General features: G+C 39.9%; 1 protein-coding gene across 3 annotated transcripts in view; it reads left to right on the top strand.

Annotated features, from left to right (window-relative positions):
- ITPR2 (inositol 1,4,5-trisphosphate receptor type 2) overlaps window positions 1-23,655 on the top strand; it is a 444,101-nt gene that overhangs the window by 98,056 nt on the left and 322,390 nt on the right. For all 3 annotated transcript variants that reach the window (XM_036019237.1, XM_028532208.2, XM_036019238.1), the window contains 5 exons: window positions 496-594; window positions 892-975; window positions 1,558-1,704; window positions 8,449-8,544; window positions 21,781-21,825. In XM_036019237.1, coding sequence (XP_035875130.1) covers window positions 496-594; window positions 892-975; window positions 1,558-1,704; window positions 8,449-8,544; window positions 21,781-21,825 — 471 coding nt within the window. The remainder of the gene's footprint in view (window positions 1-495; window positions 595-891; window positions 976-1,557; window positions 1,705-8,448; window positions 8,545-21,780; window positions 21,826-23,655) is intronic.

A 23,655-nucleotide genomic window follows, 5' to 3' on the forward strand; every position in this document is an offset into this window, starting at 1 on the left:
GAGCAATATTAGTTTGGGATGTTTAAGGTAAAACTGAACCAGATGCCCAAGGCCCAAACAATAAACATAGTTCTAGCAGGCTGTACCTAATTCTGCTTTTCCTGAATCCAGCTGACATTAGAATGTTTAATAAATTTCTGAGATTATATGTAAGATCAAATTTTGGCAGATCTATTTTTGATTTCAGAGAATATACAAATGTCTATCATTATCTGCTTCCACTTGAAGTGGTTCTAATATTAAGGCAGATTGGTTTTTGTGGCAGATATACTCACTCTGTGAGTACATCTCACACCCTGCCGGGCCCACTGATGGACACTATGGAACCTGAGTATGTGATCATTTATTGGAAGTTTTACCTCAAAGAGAAAAAGAATTTAAACAGGCCAGGAGTTAGGTCCATAAGGAAGACCTTTGTGTAGTTATTTTTAGCTTCAAATTTAGCACCAATGATCCGTGCAGTGTCTCAGATTGCAATGTATCTCTGATTCCTAGATTGTCGTGGGAGATAAAGTCGTGCTGATGCCGGTGAATGCAGGGCAGCCGCTGCATGCGAGCAACATAGAGCTGCTTGATAACCCGGGGTGTAAGGAGGTAAGTTCAGGGGGAAAGGAAACGAATGGGATGATCTCATGCGAGAAAAAAGAACGTTTATGGTTTCTTTCATTGTTTTCATAAATTTAATGCCAGTTACGTTAATTAATACTTATAAGGCAAAAATAGATAATGATTAGTTATTGCTATTTTCAGATGGTCCTTTGAATATGTTTGTATTGAAAGACATACTTCATTGTCCAGAGCTGTCTTATTTTTTTTGCTTTTACTAGTTGAAATAATTCTAGTATAACATGGAACCTGTTGTCTTATAACTTAACATTTCTTCATTAATAGGTGAATGCTGTTAATTGCAACACTAGCTGGAAAATCACTTTGTTCATGAAATATAGTTCCTATCGAGAGGATGTGCTCAAAGGAGTAAGTATATGCAACACCAAACATTTGCTGGAAGAACTGAAGGCAGTTTAGACCTTCCAGATGCAAAACCTGGGTGTCACTGGTGTTCATTGTTTAGAGCAGCGATTTTCAACTGGTGCGCCAAAAGAATTTTTAGAGCATGCAGTACCTGACTATTTAGTCAGGGGCACTGACCTCTTTTCCCTTTGATTGTCAAATAACAAATAACAGCAGCCAACACAATGATAGCTGCCTGGCATGAACCAATCAAAATTTCATCTATTTTTTGTCATATTAGCAAAAAATAGAACATATTTTTTGGTGTGCTGCAGTATTTTACTAATTGGTTTATGTGTGCCATGAGATGAAAATGGTTGGAAATGGCTGGTGGAAATGGCTGGTTTAGAGTGAGTGTAAACCTATAAACTTATGCGACTATATGCTCACTAAGAGTGTTTTTTTGAGTTTCCCCTTTTACATTTTGAAATGTATAAATAATCATTAAAAGCCAAGTAAAGTATCAAAACTAGAAAGATATGCCTGTTTCTTATGTCTTATGGTCAGACTTTTCCTGGAAACGGTTTTCTTGACTTGTTTTTCTAGGGTGACGTTGTCAGACTGTTTCATGCAGAACAGGAGAAGTTTCTGACCTGTGATGAATATGAGAAAAAACAGCACATTTTCCTTCGCACAACCTTGCGTCAATCAGCCACTTCTGCTACTAGTTCTAAAGCACTCTGGGAAATAGAGGTGTGTAAAATACTATTTCACTTTCAGTAAATATTTATATCAGCGATACAAGATTCAGTAGGCTGATTTATTGTTATAGGCTTTATGATAGACCAACAAAACAATAATTTCTGTGAACTGACTTGCACCTCTTCATTGCTGTGACCAGTGAAATGTTATTACTTCCTTTATTTATCTTCCCTGGGGCATCTCCCTTTCTCTGTCTTGTTTAATTCGGGCCTACATAGGATTTTGCTTTTCAAAAATCCATTGTGAACTGTTTGTTGTCGAGATTGGTAAGACTGAAGGCCATGTGCCTCACCAGCACTGGAGTTAGGATGGAGCAGGGTGACTCACCCTAAGTGAGCATCAGAGCTCCAGTCACGGCCAAGGCCACTTAGCTCTTCCGGGGACACCACTTGTTTCCACTGGGGTGAGGAAATCCAGGGCTTACAATTCATTCCATCTTGGAAAAGCATTTTTAAAAAAGAATTTATTTATTTACTTTTAGAGAGAGTGGAAGGAAGGGAGAGAAACATCAGTGTGTGAGAGATGCATTGATCTCTATTGGGGCCTTGTGCACACCCCCAGCTGGGGACCTGGCTGCAACCCAGGCAAGTGCCCTGGCTGGGAATCGAAATGGTAACCTTTCAGTATGAAGGCTAGCACTTAATTCGCTGAGCTACACCAGCCAGGGCTGAAAAGTATTTTTAAATGTTCTAATATGGTAGAGTAATTAGGAAAATGTAAGATACTGTTTTTTCTTTAAAGAACCTTTTGTTACAGAGGAGGAGATTAGGTATGTATAGTCGCCTCTAAACAAGCCAACATCTGATAAATCCCATCTTGATGTAACGGACGCCCAAGCTTCTCTAGTGGTTCTCAGCCACTTCAAACCCATCACACCCCTTTACAGTATGTATTCCCTAACCCTTCCTTTAACATTCTGAAAAGAATTTCATAGGTGATATTATCTATACAGTCTCATGTTTAAAAATTAATAAAATGTCAAATTCTAACATAAAGAAGAAATAAAAATAAGATAACTCATAATAAAATAATATGTATTTCAACATGTCAATATCTACCCTGGAAGATATTATTTATGCCTGTCTTTGATGGATATGTTTGGGTAGGAGAGAAGTGGTAAGTGAAGAGGATAAGACATCCTTCTATACGAGTACAGGAAAAAGAAAGAGTACTGGGGAATGTGGACCTTAAATTATCTAGCATGAGGAGAAGTAATAACAGAGCAGACGTATCTGTACATGATCAAAAAAAAGAGAGAAATAACCATAATTCAAGTAGGGGTAATAACACTAATTACATACTATTGAAACAGAGAAAATGAAGAAGTATGATGTTTATGCAAATGAACTGAGCCTTAATTATAACTGTAACATCAAAATAATTCTCTAAGTTATGACATGGCTTGTAATAGAGATGAAATAGCACAAAGAGCACATTTTCTACCTTGAAACCCACTCCATGTGGAGGCGTACGTTCAGTCTGTGGCATGAAGGAGAGACCGTACCCTTCCCCAGGCGCCGGGCACCGGGGAGTTGAGAAGGCGTTGGGCAAACAGCCGCCACCCGAGGACTCCAGCTGGCAACCTCTCTCATCATGGTGGGACGGAAAGAGACGTGGCCTAAAAATAAGTTCATAGTTAAAATATTCATTGTAACACCATAAATTTATCATTGTGCTCCAAAAATTAAAAAAAAAAGTAAGGATAGGAGTAATGTGAGGGTATTTGAAACTTTATTAATGAAATACAGTGATGAAAAGGTCAGAGCGTGACTTCCCTATCCGTGGGTTTTCTGCATTTCATGTGTCTCTGCCTGTTTGATGTTTGGCTCTAAATTTGTTAAAAGGCATTTTGATCTTCTTTCTAATATATTTGCTATTAGTTTTGTAGCATTTGCTGTAACTGTACCACTGCACACTGAAATCCATTTCAACAAAATGCATAATTGGAAATGCTCTAACCCACTGAGCACTCAATAATTTTGAAATGTCTTGAATTCATTTAAGCTTCTCTCTTCATAGTGTATTTCTCTTAAATTATTGAACCATTCCTATAATGTGATGTGAAAGTTTTAGTATGATTATATATCAAAGTATTACCAACTTACATTTGTGGTAGGTTTCTTTCTGTAGGAGATTTGAAAGAGGTAGGCTGTGACACATTCCTCTGTTGTGTGTTGTATTATTCAGGAAGCCTGAGCATTAGGTATTTCAAGAAAAGAGGTATTTAATATAGGAAATTAAGTTTCAACGCTATTCGAAGGACTGAATGGGGAAAACTGGGGTGGGGAAGAGTGGTCTTATCTGAAGGTCTGGCAATGCAGCAGCACACTACTGCCCGTGCTGTGAGCCTGCAGGCTTCTCCTCCTGTGCTTCAGGAGTCCCCACCCACCCCACCCTGCAGGAGTCTGTACCCCACCCTTGTAGGAGCCTGTACCTAGCAGCTGTCGCCATTTTCCCTGGAGCCAAAAGAGGAGCCTCTCTTCTACTCTGCTTTCCATTCTCATGGGATGTCTCCAGAACTCCACCAGCCAGGCTTCCAGCCCCTGGAATACAGGGAAGCATAGAAGGGTGGAGGGAGGGATGGCCCTGAGTGTCACACATAAGAGCTAGAATGGGTGAACCCTCTTGTGAACTGCAGGCTGTGTCATGTCTTGATCACTGCCCATTAATGCAAAGAGCATCCCTCCAAAGTCACTGTGATAAATGACAGCATCTTCCTTTCTGTATCTCCGTATCATTCCTTAGGGAGCTGTACTACCATTGCTAGACTGACTGATGTGTAGGATAGCTCTCAGCCTGGGATCAGTGGTGATCTTCCAGTTATTTGTTAACCTGTAATAGTTGTATATCAAATATGTGTGTGTGTGTACATGAGAAAACCAATAGATTTATCAGATTCTCATAGGTATCTATGACTTCCCCAAGGGAATGAGAATTCACACATTGACAAGGTCACAATTGCTAGTGTGATTAGCAAAGGATTTATGAAAGAAGTTTGATTTGAGAACTGAGCCTTGTAGGATGGGCAGGTTTTTGACTATAGGAGGAGCGGTTTTAAAGACTTCATCCAGCCATTGTGGTAGCTCAGTTGGCTGGAGCATTGTCCTACTACACTAAGGTTGGGGGTTCTGATCCCCAGTCAGGGCACATATAAGAATCAACCACTGAATGCATAAATAAGTGGAACAACAAATCAATGAGTGTTTCTTTCTATATTTCTCTCCCAGAAATCAGTAAATAAGAAAAATAAAGGCTTTACCCATTTAGAAGTATTTTCATAATTATTATTTCATTTAAGCTGTTGGAGGGGAGGAAAACATGGAAGCTGGAGTCTAACAAAAGGCATTAGAAAGTTATATATCAGCACACAGAACTTGAGACTGGGGTAGGAGTCCAGAAGTAGTCAGTATTAATAAAAAGGAGGTAACCTTTTGAGTGAGAATAATGAAAAGTTTTCTTAGCATTCTGATATGTCTTATGATATTTAATCTTTATAATAATCCCATGAATAAATCCATTTTATTTTTTAAATTATATTTTATTGATTATGCTATTACATATCATAAGGCATATCAGAATGCTATGATTTTTCTCCCTTTGCCTCCCTCCACCCAGCAATCCCCACTCCTTCAGGCAATCCCCCCAGTATTGTTCATGTCCATGGGTCACACATATAAGTTCTTTGGCTACTTCCCTTCCTACACTGTACTGTACATCCCCATGGCTATTCTGTAACTACCTATTTGTACTTCTTAATCTCCTCACCTCTTCACCAATTCTCACCCCCTCCCCCATCTAACCTTCTGGTAACTAACTTCTTTTCTCTTAATTTTAAGAGTCACTCTAATCTTTAACCCTTGGCCTTTTAATAATGATGTGTCTTGGAGTGGGTCTCTTTGTGTCCATCATAATTGGGTCCCTCTGTGCTTCCTGAACTTGTATATCTATTTCCTTCACCAAAATTAGGGAAGTTTTCTTTCACTGTTTTTTCAGATTTCCAGTTTCTTGCTCTTTCTTTTCTCCTCTGTATCCCTATGAGGCAAATGTTGGACCTCTTAAAGTTGTCCCAGAGGCTGTTTATACTATCCTCAATAAATCCATTTTATACATGAAGAAATGGGCTTGAAGATGTTAAATTATTTGCTGTGATTATATCATAGTAGTTGGAAGGATGGGACTTACACACAGTCAGTCATCTTCAGACTGTAGAACCTGATTCTTGCTACTGTACCAAGGCACCATTATAACTACCTATCAAAGCTTCTGCTTTTATTCTCAGTGAGCCTAGTGGCTCAGCATCTGGGGAAGGCCAGTTCCAAGGACAGGTATCAAAGGACATGGTGTCAGTTACAAATACACAAGGGAAGGGACAGGAATTGACTGTAATGGTAATATTTGACACAGGAAGCAAGCACATACAATGGAATATAGACAGTTTAATAAACAGTGTTGGGAAAACTGGACAGATACACGCAGAAAAATGAAACTAGACCACCTTTGCACATCACGCACAAAAATAAATTCAAAATGGATCAAAGACTTAAATGTTAGACCTGAAACCATACAAATCCTAGAATAAAATATAGGCAGCAAAATCTCAGATATTGCTTGTAGCAATTTTTTATCTGCTATATCTCCCCAGGTAAGGGAAACAAAAGAAAAAATAAACACATGAGACTATGTCAAACTAAAAAGTTTTTGTATAGCAAAGGAAATCATCAACAAAACAAAAAGAGAACCCACAGAATGGGAGAATATATTCCCCAATACATCTGATAAGGGGTTAGTATCCAAAATTTATAAAGTACTTACAAAATGCAACACCAAAAATACAACCTAATTGAAAAATGGGCAAAGGACCTGAACAGACACTTCTCTAAAGAAGACATACAGATAACCAATAGACATATGAAAAGATGCTCAATGTCACTAATTATCAGGGAAATGCAAATTAAAACCACAATGAGAAACCATCTCACACCTGTCAGACTGGCTGTCATCAATAAATCAACAAACAACAAGTGCTGATGAGGATATGGAGAAAGGGGAACGTTTTTGCACTGTTGTTGGGAAGGTAGACTGGTGCAGCCACTGTGGAAAGCAGTATGGAGGAACCTCAAAAAATTAAAAATGGATCTGCCTTTTGAACCATTGATCCCACTTCTGGGAATACAACCTGTAAGGTTTTCTTAGACCCCGCCGAGGAAATAAACAGCCAATCAGCCATGGAAACAGGCAGATGAGCTTTATTTTGGAAGTTTGTGCTCCCGGGCGACGTTTTCCCCGCCCAGAGAAGGGGCTAAGAAAATACCTCGTGGGAGAAGGGAAAGGCTGGGAGTTTTATATGGCTGGACTTCGTGCGGGAGCCAAGGATTGGGTCTTGGTGAACAAAGAAGCAACTTAGCATTGGTGGCTCCTGGTCTGATGTCAGTCACCTCTTCTGGGTCAGAGTTCAGTTGCCATATTACTTGTAGTCCACATGGTGGCCATATTTGTAGTCCAAAATGCTAATTGTAACTAGATTCCCACTTGTCCTACCCTGCCCATCCTGACACAACCAAAGGAGTCCAAAACACTAATTTGGAAGAACATAAGCACCCCTATGTTCATTGCAGTGTTATTTACAATCACCAAGATATGGAAGCAGCCCATGTGTCCATCAGTAGATGAGTGGATAAAACAACCCTGGGACATTTACACAGTGGAGTACTCCTCGACCATAAAAAAGAAAATTTTACCCTTTGCAGCAGTATAGATCGACCTGGAGAACATTATGCTAAGTGAAATAAGCCAGTCAGAGAATGACAAATACCATATGATTTCACTTATGTAGAATCTAATGAACAAATGGATATAACAAGCAAAACAGAGACAGATTCATAGATGGAGAGCAGATGACAGCTGGTTTTGTGGGGAGATTTGGGGGGTGGAGGGATCAAGCAAAAAGGAAAAAGAATTCATGGGCAACAGTGTGGTGATTGCTGGGGGGAGAGAGGTATAAGGGGACTAAATAGTAATGGAAAAAATATAATGAAGATTAAATTAAAAAAAAAGAGAAAAAGGAAAAAGTCAGGGCCAGGAGTTAAGTTATTCCAGACCTCCAGGCCTGGACATTTATGGTTCTCTTTGCCCGGAATGACCTCTTTCAATCTCTCTGCATGGCTGTCTCCTTCTTACCATCTGGGTTTCAGCTCATATACCATGTCCTCATTCTGTGGGTGTATGTATTGTCATATGCTGATTTTGCATGCTGATTGTCATTTCCAAGGTAGCCTTCCCTAGTTCCTTGATCATGCCCTCTGTGTACTGCCTCCTGGCACTTGCCAAGTCTTATTCATTGAAAGCTGTAATCTCATTTATTGCTGTGTCCCTATTGTATAGAAGACTACCTGGTATATCGTGGGTTTTAAGTGCTGTCAGTTGAATGAATGTTTGAATAACAAATGGGGGGAATCCCACCACATTTCCAGTTTGGGCCTGGGAAAATGTCTTTGGGAACAGGGCTGTATTTGTAGCTGTAAGGTATGAGCCTCATGCATGTACAGTGAGTTCACTGTTATGCCCTGTGCTTATTTACGGGAATTTTGTTTTTCTGCCTTATTGTCCTCTCACGGAAACATTAGATTTGACATATTAGCATTTACATGTGGGTACCCTGTGTAAACCATTGGCATTGGCTTACTGGGTACATGAGTATCCTTTAGCCATTATTGTCCTTGCTCTTTGTGTCTGTAGGTGGTTCATCACGACCCATGCCGCGGGGGTGCAGGACAGTGGAACAGCTTGTTCAGATTTAAACATCTTGCAACTGGAAACTATTTAGCAGCAGAGGTAAGACTGATGAATGTAGTGCTATTAAATTTCTGACTCTGAAATAGTGAAATAGGCAATCAGGTTTTTGAAAGAGTATTATGTTTCTAGGAGCGAGTACAAATTAGGAACATTATACAAATTTCATGATTGCCTATCAAGTTCTGGGTTGGCAGATAAATTTTTCTTAAAATGTAAATATTAACTGAAGCCTTACAATAATCTTTGTCTTAAAAGAAAACAACAACAGCAGAACCCTGGAGGCTGGTTTACTGCAAGGTCCTCACCTTCTCCATGGAGCTTCACTCTTTCAGAATGTCTGCACTGGAGAGCTGATCAGGCCACTGTTGTAATAGAGTCCAGATGGTTTCAGGTTCATCTTCAGTGGCCAGTCTTTCACTGTTGGGTGGCTTTCATTGTTCAGACCACTGGAGAAGAAAGGGTTTTCCTCCTGAAACACAGGCCTGACCAAAAAACTCAATAAAAATGGTAAAAACATGTAAAGTCTTTCCCTTCTCTGCCAAAAGCATGTTGAGAATATATATATATATATATATATATATATATATGAAGGATGGGTAGAGGTAATACATAGATGTTTTAGAAATGGTTTGATTAAAGTTTAGTTATCTAATTTGAAAATAATTTTGAAAATATTTGTGTTTAGATGTATAAAAATATCCATTCATTCTACTTCTCTCAACTTGATTTCCATTTTTTTTTAAGATTTTATTTATTTATTTTTAGAGAGGGAAGAGAGAGAGAAAGAGAGAGAGAGAAACATCAATGTGCGGTTGCTGGGGGCCGTGGCCTGCAACCCAGGAATGTGCCCTGACTGGGTCCATTTTTTAACTTCAAGTTTCTTTTGGGATTTGCAACCAGAATTTGGTCTTAGAATTTTTAGTGTAACCTACCTAACTTCAGTTTTGGGTGTGAGAGAGGGTAAGGAGGTGGGGATGGGAACTGATGAAAAAAAGGTGCGGCACACTGCAAACCCCTATAAACATGCTGAGCCCTGTCCGAGTTAGCACCCAGCCCCGTGGCCCTCTCCATCCTGTTCCTCTGGGATAGTTTTCTTCGTAGTGTTAACCACGATCTGATTTATTGTGCATTTTATATTATACGTACATATTGTATTTCTCTGTCAGAGTGTATGTTCTCTTAAGGCAGGGATTTCTTTCTTTTCTTTTCTTAAACATCACCACTGTTTCCTCAGAATCTAGGATAGTGCCTGGAACTTAGTAAGCATTTGGTGAATATTTTTGGAATGAATGAAGCAATATAAAGAAGTTATTCAGACTTCTATAAGCTTAGAGGATGGGAAGAAGAATGTAGGGATTTGTATCTAAGAGGCCTTTGGAAACACATTTGTATGGAATTTGTATTCCAAAGAGGCCTTTGGAAACACATTTGGGCAAATTAATTTCTCTGAGCTTCAATATCCTCCACTGGACAGGCGGGATAATCACAATATTTGTATAATAAGATTATTAAGAGAATTAAATGAGGTCAAATGCTTGACATAGTGTGTGGCTCAGGGTAAACATCCAGTAAGTTATGCCAGTGCGATTAACTTTATTATATGATAAATAGGGATTGTTTCTACTTTTATAAATACTTGACTCATTATTTATGAATCTGCTCAACAAAAGGAAATACAGCTTTGCAATTTGTGGGCTACTTACGCTGTAAACGTTTTAAAGGATTTTTAAAAGTAACCCTTGGAAGCAAAATTAAGTAGTAAGGTAGAAAATTTTGTCTAAAGTAAAAACTGGAAAAGTCTACTAGATGTCTTATAAAAGATAAATTAGGATTAAAATTCTCTTGGCTCTTATGTTAGTGGTTATTCTTCTTAATTCACTTTTCAATCAGTGGCTGTTTAGCTACTGGCATCTAGAAAAATGATATAATTACACATTGTTGGTTTTCTGGTTAATTTCTGTAATTAAATCTTGTATCATTTGATACAAATGATTAGATTATTAAGAATTAAATTGTTTATTAACTTTAACGAAGATCTATGACTTCAATACATAAATTAAATCATTGAATATTGAAAAGTAAAAAGCAGTTCATACCTTTAACAGAATTTGAGAGGCCAGCTTTTCATTGTGTATCTAGAGAACACAACTTTAAATGTCAAATACTATTTTGTCCATGAAAGGGTCTGGTGTGTTTATAGAATATCTCCTTTGACCTCTAATACTACTTGAGATAACATCTTTTTTATGGCAAGGTGCAGGAAGGAAAATTAAACATTAAGAACATATCTGAAAACTGAAAGCTAAGCATCTGTTTTCTACTGATTTTAACCAGTGTAACGGAATGGTGGCTTCTGTGTGGTATTCCAGTATCAGCAGAGAAATGCTGACATCTATTAGCTGGGGTTTCACACTTCACATGTCAGCTCCATCCAGGCAAGATCCCAGCACAGTCATCTCTCCACTGCGTGTCCTGCTGGTGTGCAGTGTCCACAGCTGTGGCCAGGTCACCATGATTACAGTCACTGTCATTTGATAAAATACTGATTTTCCAATTCCGATTCCACAACAGGTGGACACTAGCCTGGGACACTTGAAAAACAGTGATTAACCTGTTACCATTTTGCTTTTTAAAGGCCCAGGCCTTTAACCTCAAAGCATTGTTCCCGTCACTGAGGTAGAGCCGGGAGTTCCCAGCATTGTGAGCTGTAGCTTTCTAGCAGTATTTGTTTTACTCTGTTGTACTCTTCTTCATATGAGAGAAAAAGCTCCATGGCTTTACTTTTACGTTCAGTTTTATTTTAATATCTAGATACTACTTAAAAGAAAACATGGCCCCGGCTGGCATAGCTCAGTGGATTGAGCTCAGGCTGCAAACCAAAGTGTTGCAGGTTCGATTCCCAGTCAGGGCACATGCCTGGGTTGCAGGCCACGACCCCCAGCAACCACACATTGATGTTTCTCTCTCTCTATCTCCCTCCTTTCCTTCTCTAAAAATAAATAAAATAAAATCTTAAAAAAAAAAGATAAAACACATGCTGGGGTGTTGAAAAGGCAAGAGTTAGGAGTAATTATTTTGGAATTTATAGAAACAGCAAACATGAAACCTTTGAGATTTCATACATGCTTTAATATGTTTTTTAAGTGTCTGATAAATGCACAGCCCAGTAGAGAATACTGAGGGTAGAGAAGGAAGTAGAAGAGTCAGTCTTTGCCCTTAAAGAATTGGCTGTCTAGGTCAGAAGAGAGCAGACAAGACACGACACAGGATTATCAGCAGGCGAGGTCCTGTAGGGCTGCCGGTGTGTGCAGGCGCAGTTGGGTTAGAGTGAGATCAGCCGAGGAAGGCTCTTGGTTGGGGTCAACTTTTCCGTGGCTCTCAAAGAAAGTAACAGACCCAGGCTGGTAGAGAAATAAAAGGACAATCCTTGTAGAAATTGCCAAAGAGACACAGAGAAAGATGTGGAATGTCTAAATCACATGTGGATAATATTAAAAGAGAGGCCAGCTAGAAGAAAAGGGTTCTAAATGGAATTATTGAGTGACAGGTTCCTTTGCTTGAAGATTTTGAATGAAGGGTTTGAATGTGATCTAATTTGTAATAGGAATGAAGTTTGAAGTTGATCCTGGTAACTGTCTTCAAAGGTGGGTCTAGACAGCTATTTGCAAACATTCGGTAGATACCAGTGATGTCATTAGAGAAATCTAATTTCTGCCCTTGAGGCGAGATAAATGTGTTGTGGCACCATGAACCTTGGTGGGCCCCTGGAGAGCACTGCAGTGCAGCACACGTTTGGTAGAGTGCCGGGGAGGGACGGGGGCTGGCGGGGAGGCCAGTGGAGGGCCTACCTGATGGAAGAGTAGGGCAGATGGGGAAGAGAGAGAGAAAGCGTGTTCAGGGAAGGAGGCGTGGGGTGTTGTACAAACTAACTTCATAAGTGTGACACACATGCATATCACTCACAAGATGTGTGTGAGTTTGAAAGCAGTGGTAGAAGGTGGTGGGGGGGAGTGGCAGGGCCAGACAGGTAGGGCAGGTGACTTTTCCAGGACCTGTACATTAAGCTAAGGAGAATGGGTTTGTCTTTAAAGAGCTGTGTTCCAAATAAGACTTTGTTCAAAGAAGAACACTCCAGAATCACACTGTCCAAGATGGTAATCACTAGCCACATGTTGGCTGTTTAAATTAAAATAAGGATAATTAAAATTTAACAAAATTGAAAAGTCAGTTTTTCAGCCATACTGGTGACATTTCAGTTGCTCAGTAGTACACGGTGTCAGACAGTGTGGACAGAGAACATTTCCGTCACCCTGGGGACAGTGGTGCCCTGGAGCGTTTGTGAAGCAACTGGAAAGGATTGGGTTTAGAGGCAGAAAAGTCAGATAGAAGACAAAGATACGATGCCTTCAAGGAATTTTGAGGACTTGAACCAAGATGAGATCATCGAGGACTTTGAAGAGAGTGATAAGATCTGAAGAGTGAACCAGGAGAAACATCCTCTTTGAAGGGCAAAAGACTGGAAGCCTGGGAAGTCAGGAAAATAGCTAGAGAGTCAGGTGGGCTGAATCACAAATGCCAAGCCAGGGAAGATAAGAGTTTCAGAGAAGGAGGAGTATCATCAGAAAGGTTAGGAACAACATGTATTGATAGCATTTGGCAAGAACATGGTCTTTCGTGGCTTCACTGAGATAATTTTTAGTGGAAGCCGGAATGCAGGAAACTAGCAAATGGATATGAGTGTTGACTGAGTTTTCATACCATGGCTGTGAAAAGGGAGAAACAGAGTTAGTAAAGGGAAAGTAAGAGTCCTATTAGACAGGTTTTTGTAAAGTCTATTTAAAAAATAAGATGGATGAGAACTGAGCTGATTTTCTATTACAGGGAAATACCTGTCAGACGGGCAGGATTTGCCAGTGTATCACTGCTTTCACCCAGCCTTTCCACTCGAACGTGCAGGTTTATCATTTGAACACCTAATGTGCTTGAGGTGTTCCCGGTGAATTGGATTATGTATTCTTGAAGGACCTTTGAGTTTGTGGTGTCCGTATTGGCCCAGGGGGCAAAGAGAGCCTAGTGCAGTGGGGCAGAAACAACCTCATGTGCACTGCTCCTGCTCTCTGACTTTAAGCAAATATTTCACCTCTTTGAACCTCAGTTCCCTTGTGTGCAAAAAAGGTGACTATATGTTATATGGGGTTACTTTGGAATGAAAAAAAGGTAGGGAATGTTCAGCACCTTGTGCATAAAAGGAATTCAGCAAGTGTTAAGTGCCTTTACTTTCATTGACAGGAGGGGGAGATAAAATGCAAGGTAGTGATTATTATTATTATTCAGAGCAGGTATTTCTTTGCCAATCAGATAACTAATAAAGGGTGGGGGCATTTTACTGGCTCACCACTTCATACCTTGTGCCTAGACCAGTGCCTGCTGTTTAATTTACATTCAGTAAATGCTGGATGATAGAGTGGACGAATCATAGACACTAGAGGTTGTAAATCCAATCACTTCACTTAACAGAAAAGGAAACCCTGGCTCAGAGAGGTGATTTATTCTGTCCGGTTCAGGGACAAGATAATGGCAGTATTTGAGCTGAATGCTAGACTTGCTGTGCTTTCGTGGTTCTTAACCGAGAGTGACCTTGTCACCCCTGGTGATGTCTGGAGACATTTTTATTGTCACAAGTGGGGAGACAGTGTGACTGGTGTCCACTGAGTAGAGGCCCGGCATGCAGCTAAACATCCCACACTGCACAGGACAGCCCCCACAACAACGAGCTATCTGGCCCAAAATGTCAATAGTGCTGATGTGAGAAACCCTGGTCTACATTGTACTGAAATCACACGATTATTTATTGATTACCTGCTAGGTGCAAGCACTATTTCAGTATTTTGAAGAAAACGAAGATGTTTGTCATTTGGTCCTTGTCCTCTAAGAGTTAGCAATCTCAAGGAGAATGATGTTAACTCAATCACTGGACATTGAGATTGCCTTTGCAGTTGTTTTCATCATACATATACATCCGAGACAACTGGTTTTGTACAATGTTTAAACTATTAACATCTTCTGGTGGCCATGATTAAATATCACAGTAAGTTGAAAAGGCTGCAACCTTAAATCTAAGCACAAATGAGAAAAAACACTGAAAAATTTACTTACACTTCTTAAATACAATACAGTATTTAACCAGCACTTAGTGGGTGGCTAAATCCTTCAGAAAAATGTAATAAGCCTATTGTTTGTGAAGAAATGAAGGAGGCACCATCCAAGGGAAACTAGACCATTTCATCTGCTGAAGTTTCTGTAGTCTAAGTAGAGAGACGAAACACATAAATTGCCAGCTATTTAAGGATTGCACCATTTTTTTTTGTGAATTGTAGAAAACATCCAGGAATCAGAACAATGATTTAAGCTATAATACTGTTTAGATTTTATTCTGTAAGGTACTATTATAGGTGTTCTGTGATTCCAGTTTCCAATGTGGGGAGGGATTTCCTACACATAAAACAAGCAATTTTTGGGTACCAGCTGAGGGTCCTACAGTTTAATCAGTTCCAACACAGCCTACACAGAGGTTGTATCAGGTTCCACAGGTGAAGGGTTCAGTCCTACAAGGCTGCTCCCCACCCCCACCCCAGCTCCACTTCAGGCACCAGTGGGACCCATCGGCTACAAACAGTAGGATCCTGGGGCCTCCCCCCTGGATTTGATTAATTTGTTAGAATGGCTCACAGAACTCAGAGAAACATTTTAGTTCCTTGGCTACCAGTTTATTTAAAGTGGTATCTATAACTCATGAAGGAAGAGCAAGATGGAAGAGATGTACAGGGCAGTGTATGGGGGAAGGGCTCAGGGCTTCCATGCCCACCCTGGGGGCATTGCTCTCCCCAAACATGCTCACCAACTTCACCCTGTTCTTCTTGAGTTTTTATGAAGGCTTGATTATATAGTTATGATTGATTAAATCATTGGCCATTGGTGAACAGGTCAGCCTCCTGCCCCTGCCCCCATCCAGGAAGTCAAGGGTGGGACTGAAAGTTCCAGTCCTGCAATATAGCCCCATCCTTAGGTTAGGGAGGGGCCTTCCAGAGTCATCTTTTTAACCTTACAGAAGACACCTTTAGCTCTCGCCACTTCGGAAATTCCGAGAGTTGTTGATGCTCTGGGCTAGAAGGGGAAACAAAGACCAAATTTAAATTTATTATTATAATTCACAATATCACAGATACTAAAGCGAATCAGGGTTTAGCAATGGATTGTTGTTCAGTTTAGAGATTCCAACAGTATTGCTTTATAGAATTCAAGATCTGTTTTTGGGGAATACACGATGCTAGGAAGCCGTGGACAAACTGTGGAAGGACGTATTTGATTGTGAATTTGATAACAAAGACATCTGTGTCTTCATCATATAATGCACTGCAGTTAGGTTCTGCCCCTGCAGGGTCAGTGTCCGTGGGCCCTGCCTGTAATTAGGCCACATGAGCCGAAGGAAAACAGCCACAGGTTTTGCCTTTAACAAACAGCGTGGCTGGCAGCTGGCAACTGGCAGCACACTCATGGCTGTTTTACATGGATCTCTCTCACTCTGATCACTGTATTAGTGTGGGAGGGTCCACAACTATATCTGTGAGGGAGAAAGTAATTTTATCATATTTTGAATATCATAATAAGGGAGCCTCAGCAAATAGTTCTTCCACAGCTGTGGAAAGAATTATAAATTAGGTATCACCATTTCTGATCTGCTGCTTTCTACATTCTCTTTCTTTGAAGATTACTAACGCAGTGAGTTTTGATGAAACAAGATAGATTCAAGTAGTGCAAAATAACTTTAAAAAATTTTGCCTTTTGACAACTTACTTATTTGTTTGTAGGTAGGCAAAACTTCCACCAGATGGCAGTAAACACTCATTTCCTAATTGCTCAATAGACTTTGGATTTAATTAATTAGTTAAAAACTTAGTATTCAAGAACTTGTACATTGGCACAGAATCTTATGAATATAAGGGTGTAGTTTTAAATATTCCTATATTTAGCTCTCTGATAAATGTAACAGCCTCAGTATATGGAAAGGGCAGGGTTTGTATGTATATGTATAAATATATACATGAATATAGTAGAACATGCATACCTGGTCCTATACACACAAATAAATACTTACATATCAAATAGACATTACATATCAAAATGCAAATTGTGCTGGCATGTATAAACATTTAGTAAATGTTGTTTTTCCCCTTTTTTTTTAGCTTTATCAATCAGAATAGACTGGCTCTGAGGTGCCAGTAATTAGAGAGAGGAATGTACATATAGAAGCATTTAAAAATACACACATGAAGATTTAATGACTTGAATGTCATTATATAATTTAATGTATTGTAGAACAATAATAGATTAAAATGCATTACATTATTGAAAAGTAACATTTTCCTTGTGAACTTAACAAGATTTCCGCCTGTTCCTTCCTGTTGTTTAGGTGGGCGTTGTGGTTGTCTTTCATTTGATCAGGTCCTGACTTTCACTGCCTGGGTGTTTATTTGCTCACTGTCCCTCTGCCACTTCTCTATTCTGACTTGTCACATGCTCTACGTGACTTCTTTCTAGTCCTCTTTGGCCATTTAAATGAGAACTCCCTTCGAAGGATAGCAGTGGGTGTTTGACCTTTGTATTCTTTCCTTGTCACTCACTCCCATGGCTGCAGTGGTCCGTGAACTTGATCGCAGATGAACCACAGCCACTGAAACTCAGTACACACACCCGAGACTGAATTGTTTCCCCGAAAAATAGTGAATTTTCTGAGTTCAGGTTGAGAACCTGAGCGTCGTGATAAATGTACTTTCTCTCTCAGTTTACCCAGTTGTGTTCTGCGGGTTCTGTCTCTGTACAACCTTTCATATCTGCGTTCTCCTGTCCATCTCAGCATTATCATTTTTGTTGTCACTCTATCCCCCTCAGTCCAGCCACCACACTTGGTTCCTTTGCCTCTTCCATCTTCTGTCTTCATCTCGTACTAACCATGACCAATTGAGGGTTTTTAATGCCTTATTTCCACAAATGTTCTCCCAAAGACATTCAAGTCCTTCTGAAGATGCGGACACATTAGCTTACAGTGGCAAGTCCCCATTGGGCTGCAGGAAGTCAGGTGCTGGTGTAACTAAAAGATGCAGCCATGGAACCTTCAGACCATTGCTTCCACGTAGCCCTGCCACTCACCAGTGGAGAGACTGAGCCGAGTGTTTCGCTTGATGTGTTCCAGGGGCCCCCTTCGTAAAGTGGGGCTAGGACTCCCTTCTAATAGGGGAATTATAAGGGGAGATGATTAACCTTTAAAAGCATATAAGATGTATTCCCTAAGTGACATTTATGGATCTCCTCTGAGTGAGCCTCCTTTCCTTACCTGTATGGCCCTCACTCCTGGCACTGCCTATTCCCCTCACCCCCTCTTTCCTTCTCTGCCGGTGATAATTCCGCCCATCGTCCGGGCTTCTCTCAACTGCTACCTTCTCCGTGAATTTATTCTTGAATAAATTTGCCCACCACAGAGTCCTTCTCCTTCTGACCTATATTATTTATAAATCATTCATTTCTATTTTATATCTCTTGTCACATTCTACTTTGTAGGCTAACTATATTTAGGTCTTATTTCTCCTCCTAGATTGTAAGGTCTCATGGTCAGGGACCATACTCTCTTTGTCTTTGCTAAAATACCATATACCACAGTGCTTTGCCCGTTACAGAAGCTCTATTAATATTTATTGGCTATATGATTGAATAGCATATTAGATCATTTTCTCCAATGCCATATTTATAATTTATTTTTAACATAAAGAAATATTTTCTTTAAAGTCCTAAAAGATTCAGGAATCTCCACATGACTATGTATTTTATCTTCTTTTTTAGAAATTTTTTGATTCATCCTTAGTCTACTTACATTAATAATTGCTGCTCTTATTGTATTTAGAGAAATAAAGCAACAGTATAATTAAAACATATATCGAAGCATATATTTACTTGGCCTTTAATTAATATGGGTAAATTTATATAGCGAAGGATTTATGGCTGGCTTCTCTTCCTTCTCCTCCTTTCCTTCTCCCCAACCTCCTCCTTATCCTTACTATTATTATCTCTTTAATAAATTCACTGAAGCAGCAACTTTTTATTAATTATTAAAAAACACACTGTAGCCTGAGAGACACAGGATGAGGCAGAATCGAACTGATCAGCACCATCTTTAGTACTATTGCCACAGACACGGAGATGTGAAGTTTAATGACACATAATTAGTATGATTAGGCGTAGATTTTTCTCACTTTACATATTTGGACCCTGAGCTCTGTGGGGGTTAAGTGACCTTTTTGAAGTTCCATGGTATTCCCCTGCAGAGTGGAGTCTGGAATCCAGCTCCACAGCCATCGCTGAGGGACTGAACTGGGCGACCCTAAACGTGTGAACTATGTGAAGACTGGATTTTAAAAAGTAACATTGTCTTTGGGGTAGAATATGAATTATGTTTCACAGCACATAAATGATTTTGTGTTTGACTTAGGTACGTTAATTCCTGTTTCTGCACACATTTCAGTTATGGATATGATACGGCTTCCGACATGATTCACATTACAGTGTTGCAACCAGTTGTTCCAAAGTTTGTTGTGCAAACCGTGACCGTCAAATTTGCCCTTGGCGAAACACATTGCATGTCTTTGGGACATAATTTTAGTATGGATTTTTAAAATTTAAAAGCCTAAATTCTTTAAACTGAAAACAAATTAAAAATAATGAAACAGTGATACTTGACTAAAAGAGCTGAATAAACCCCTTCCGGGCACTCTGTTGGAACTTTCTTTTTTTTTTTTTTTTTAAGATTTTATTTATTTATTTTTAGAGAGGGAAGGGAGGGAGAATGAGAGAGAGAGAGAGAAACATCAATGTGCGGTTGCTGGAGGCCATGGCCTGCAAGCCAGGCATGTGCCCTGACTGGGAATTGAACCTGCAACACTTTGGTTCGCAGCCCGCGCTCAATCCACTGAGCTACGCCAGCCAGGGCTGGAACTTTCATTGTTTCAAAATAAAAGTGTGCCTTTTTGAGTTTGATTAACTAGTAGACTAGAGGCTAGTTAATTAACTATCTATTTGGCTTTTTACCTTTCATTCTTGAATTCCAAAAGCAAGATAATGCTGTTTTGCTATTAATTCTTTTATTTATAATTCAAGACAATTTAAGGAAACTGGGGCACATATCTCCATAGAAAAGGGACGGTTAGCCCCCACTCTCTGCAAGCGCTGGCCCAGCACTAACAGGTGACTTGTAGTTGGCTTTCTGGTTTCTAACTCTCTCTATCCCCCAACTGCCAGTTTTATTATTTATATTATTTTTATGTTACATTTTTTGCTGATCATCCTATTCTGTTGCCTTTGCATAGAAGAAATGTTTACTTGTGCTTTCCCGAGTGTGCCAAACCATTTCCTGTACATTTATTTTGCATTATACCATAGAACATATTCAGAGAAACTCTGAGAAAGAATCTTACCCTTTTCTAACATACTTCGTCATCAGTCTCATGTTGTGTTTTTCCTTCCCTCCTTCCTTATTATCTTTCCTCAGAGCTCTGTGTAGAACCAACCAGATGGGTTGAGTGGATGGTCCTCTTGTTCCATTTTTTCTTTTTTTAAATTCTCAATCCTCTTTCCAAATTTTTGGCTGCAGAGCAGAGCCAAAGGCATGTTCCATGTAGTTCCCAGTTCTAGCAGAGCTTGACTCCACTTACCTGGATTCTATTGCAGTTGCTTCCCAGCACCCACTTCCCAGCACCCGCCTCCTAGCCCCCAATCTTTTGCTGTCTCTGTATGATTGTGCAGTGCAATCCCAGCACAGAGCAGCCCCAGCTCTTTCTCCTTTCTCCCCTTTGTTCAGGCAACACTTCTCAGAAAGCCCTCTGCCATTGTCCGTGTCTCTGCTTTCTGTCCATTGTTTTCTGCGCTTTGTCATAACTGTTTGGTCTTGAGAAGATGGAGATAGGTAACAGGACAGTGGTTGGAAGGGCTGGGCAATTTTCTGCTCAGTCTAACATCACAGCAGTTTCTTGGCGATAGAGAAACCCTTCTCTTGTTGGTTGGGGAGTAATCTGGGTCTCTGAGTCAGTGGACAGATGTGAGTGGGAACCACAGCAAGAATCCTTTTAACTGTGTCCACATGGCCACTGGCTGGGAGTGAGGTGATCATTTCATGGATATGCCATGAGATAAAAACTGGGGGGTTAACTGCCTCTGCCTCAGCACTGTCCACTTTATAATTACTGTCAATTCACTGAAGGTTCCGGGTGTAGGTTGTTTTTCAGCCTTAGTTTTCAGTGAGGTTGGCAGTTTTTTGTTTTGTTTTGCTTTTGAGCTTTTTCATCACTTTTGTTGATAATTATTGATAAGTTGGGAGGAACATTCCTCTTGGATGCTAGCCAAGTATCATTTTGAGGAAGACTCCTGACCTTATATTTTAAATGGTGATTTTAACTACCTGAGGTTGCATAGTATACACACCAACTGATTTACATTAAAATGATTAAGTCCCATTGGACAGCTTGATATTTTGAGGAAAAACATCTTACGAATTGGTTGTTTTCCAGATTATGAACTAGTAGGTATTTCAGTACATCAAACATCCTTCTGAGACTGCGTGGTCAGGTGGGAGTCGGGAGTTCTGGAGATGCGTGGGCTGACACACGGGCAGAACTCAGCCTTCCTGTTGCCATGGCCCCACGCGCTGCAGTCCCAGCCCGAAGACACGCGCTGCTGTGTGTGTGTTTCCATAGGCCTCCTGCATTGGTGGCCTGCACATCCCATACATACCCGACGTCTTGTTCCTTTTTTGCTCAGTTTTCTTTTCTCGTGCATATAGCATGTGGAACATGATCTCGAATCATTGATAAAACCTTCCTTTGCTCTGTTTTTTAAAACTGCTGTCTGAGTTATTAGGCAATGGCAGATTTTGTGGTGTGTGAAACGAACTCATGGATGCTTCCTCCGAGGAGGTGCGATCGGCAGTTCTTACTTGTTCAACAATGTCAACTGATCTTATATAAATAAAACCCATACACTTTGCATTTAGCTCCTGTCTCCTGCACCTAGTGTTTGAAGGTAATGTTTTAAATTTTAATATCTACTAATGGTTCCTTTCTTAGCTTTTTTTCATATTAAACTTCATGGTATAATAGTGAACTAAAGTAAAGATCATTGGTCTTATTAATGTGCTTTTAATAGCAATTAAACTAGTTTTGTTTTGTTTTTTAGCTTAATCCTGATTATCGGGATGCCCAAAATGAAGGAAAAAATGTGGTAAGTAGAATTGTCCTCCCTGCCCCCCAACAAATTGTAAACATATTGTTTAGGTTTTTATATGAACAAACTGAAAAGTTAATAGGAAATTTCAAGACTAGGGTCTCTGAGGGAGATTCTGTGAGCAGAGGCTATGGGTGAAAGATGAAAGGTAAAAGGTGATATGGCTTAGATTATAAGATGTCCATAGTGGGTGTTTACGGAGATTTCTAGCAACTTGAAAGCCATTTGTGATTGAACACTGAAGACAACTAGCATCTTGGAGATATGGTGGGTCTAGGTTTAGTTTTCAGATGTGAATAGAAATTAGGCAGGAGAAATGGAATTATGGCATGATACTAAACAGGATAATAGGATAATCTTTTTAAAGAAAGATTTTATTGATTTACTTTTAGAGAGGGGAAGGGAGAGAGAGAGGGAGAGAAACATCAATATGTGGTTGCCTCTTGTGCACCCTGTATCAGGGACCTGGCCTGCAACCCAGGCATGTGCTCTGACTGGGAATCCAGCTGGTGACCTTTGGTTCTCAGACACGTGGACAATCCAGTGAGCCACACCAGCCAGGGCGAAGCAATCTTTTTTGATTCAAAATAATCTGGGATCTACTTACAGGGAGGTTCCGAAGCACCAAACAATTAGATGACTTTTCTGATATTCTAAAGTATGCTATTCAAAAACTTCTCAATCTTATTTTAAAGCCAGTTTTCATGAAAATATTTGTGCTTATTCACTCTGCTCATTTCATCATTGTGTAAAGATGATAGTTTTATGATTACAACATGACTTAATTCAATCAAAAATTCAGAAATTCAGGACAATTTGAAGTCATACAGATGGATGATGGGCACATTATTATTTTTTGTAATTTAGCCATATATTTTGATATAAAATAGATGCAGTCTATAATTCAATTTGCCTAGGAATTTAATAATCCTTTTTTGAATTGGCAGTTGTTAGTCCTGTATTATCCAAAATTCTCCTGTGTGATAGCAAGAGTTGGAATGTTTAATTAAAATTACTATGTCTTTGCATTGCTACACAGCTTTATGTTTTATGAGGATATGATGCAGGGAGGTGAGTGCAATCAGAATTTCTGGCTCGGAGTCCATCCTGTTTGGCTCCTCTCTCCGTCTATCAGGATTCCAATAGAAATAAGCTCAAGTATCAGGTCACTGACCCAATGAACACTTGAAATTGTATCTAAAGGTAGAATTAGGCTTATCAGAGCAATAGGATCCTCAGTGTTTAATTCAGTGTTGTCACCCTGTGTGACTCTTTTCCTTCTGGTTTTCCAAAAAGATGCCACAGGATTGCCGGATTCTTACCATCCTGTGATTTAGAAAAAGTGCTCTCTGTCGCCATGTTTTACAAGCTAAGTATGAATCATAGCTTCTTTGGTTTTGACTATAAGCTCGTCAGTGGTCTTCTAGCCAGAGACCACCAGGAACACATCAGTACTTGAACAAGGTGGGTTTGTTCCTCATCTCTCACACGTTATGGGGAACCTCGAGGCATCTAAGTAAAGCTTTGTGAGGAAGAATGTATCATAGGACTTGGGCTTGTGCAAGATGATTTGGGGAGGGTTTAAGGAAGCGAGCTTTTGCGCTGGCTTGGAAGGCTTTCAGGAGGTGTTTCAGGAGGTGTTATCTGTAGGGAGGGCGGACAGGAGCCAGGCTAACGCTGTCATTGGAAAGAAGCAGCAGTCGCTCCTGTGAGCTCGGGGAGCGGGATCTTCCATCATTTTTGTGGCTTGGACAGTGTTCCTATTTTGTCAATGTTCAGACATGATTCTGGAGTGGTAGTGTTTTGTCTGGATCCATCCTAGCCATG

Source organism: Phyllostomus discolor, chromosome 2 (genome assembly GCF_004126475.2).
Source record: "Phyllostomus discolor isolate MPI-MPIP mPhyDis1 chromosome 2, mPhyDis1.pri.v3, whole genome shotgun sequence".
Lineage (NCBI taxonomy): Eukaryota > Metazoa > Chordata > Mammalia > Chiroptera > Phyllostomidae > Phyllostomus > Phyllostomus discolor.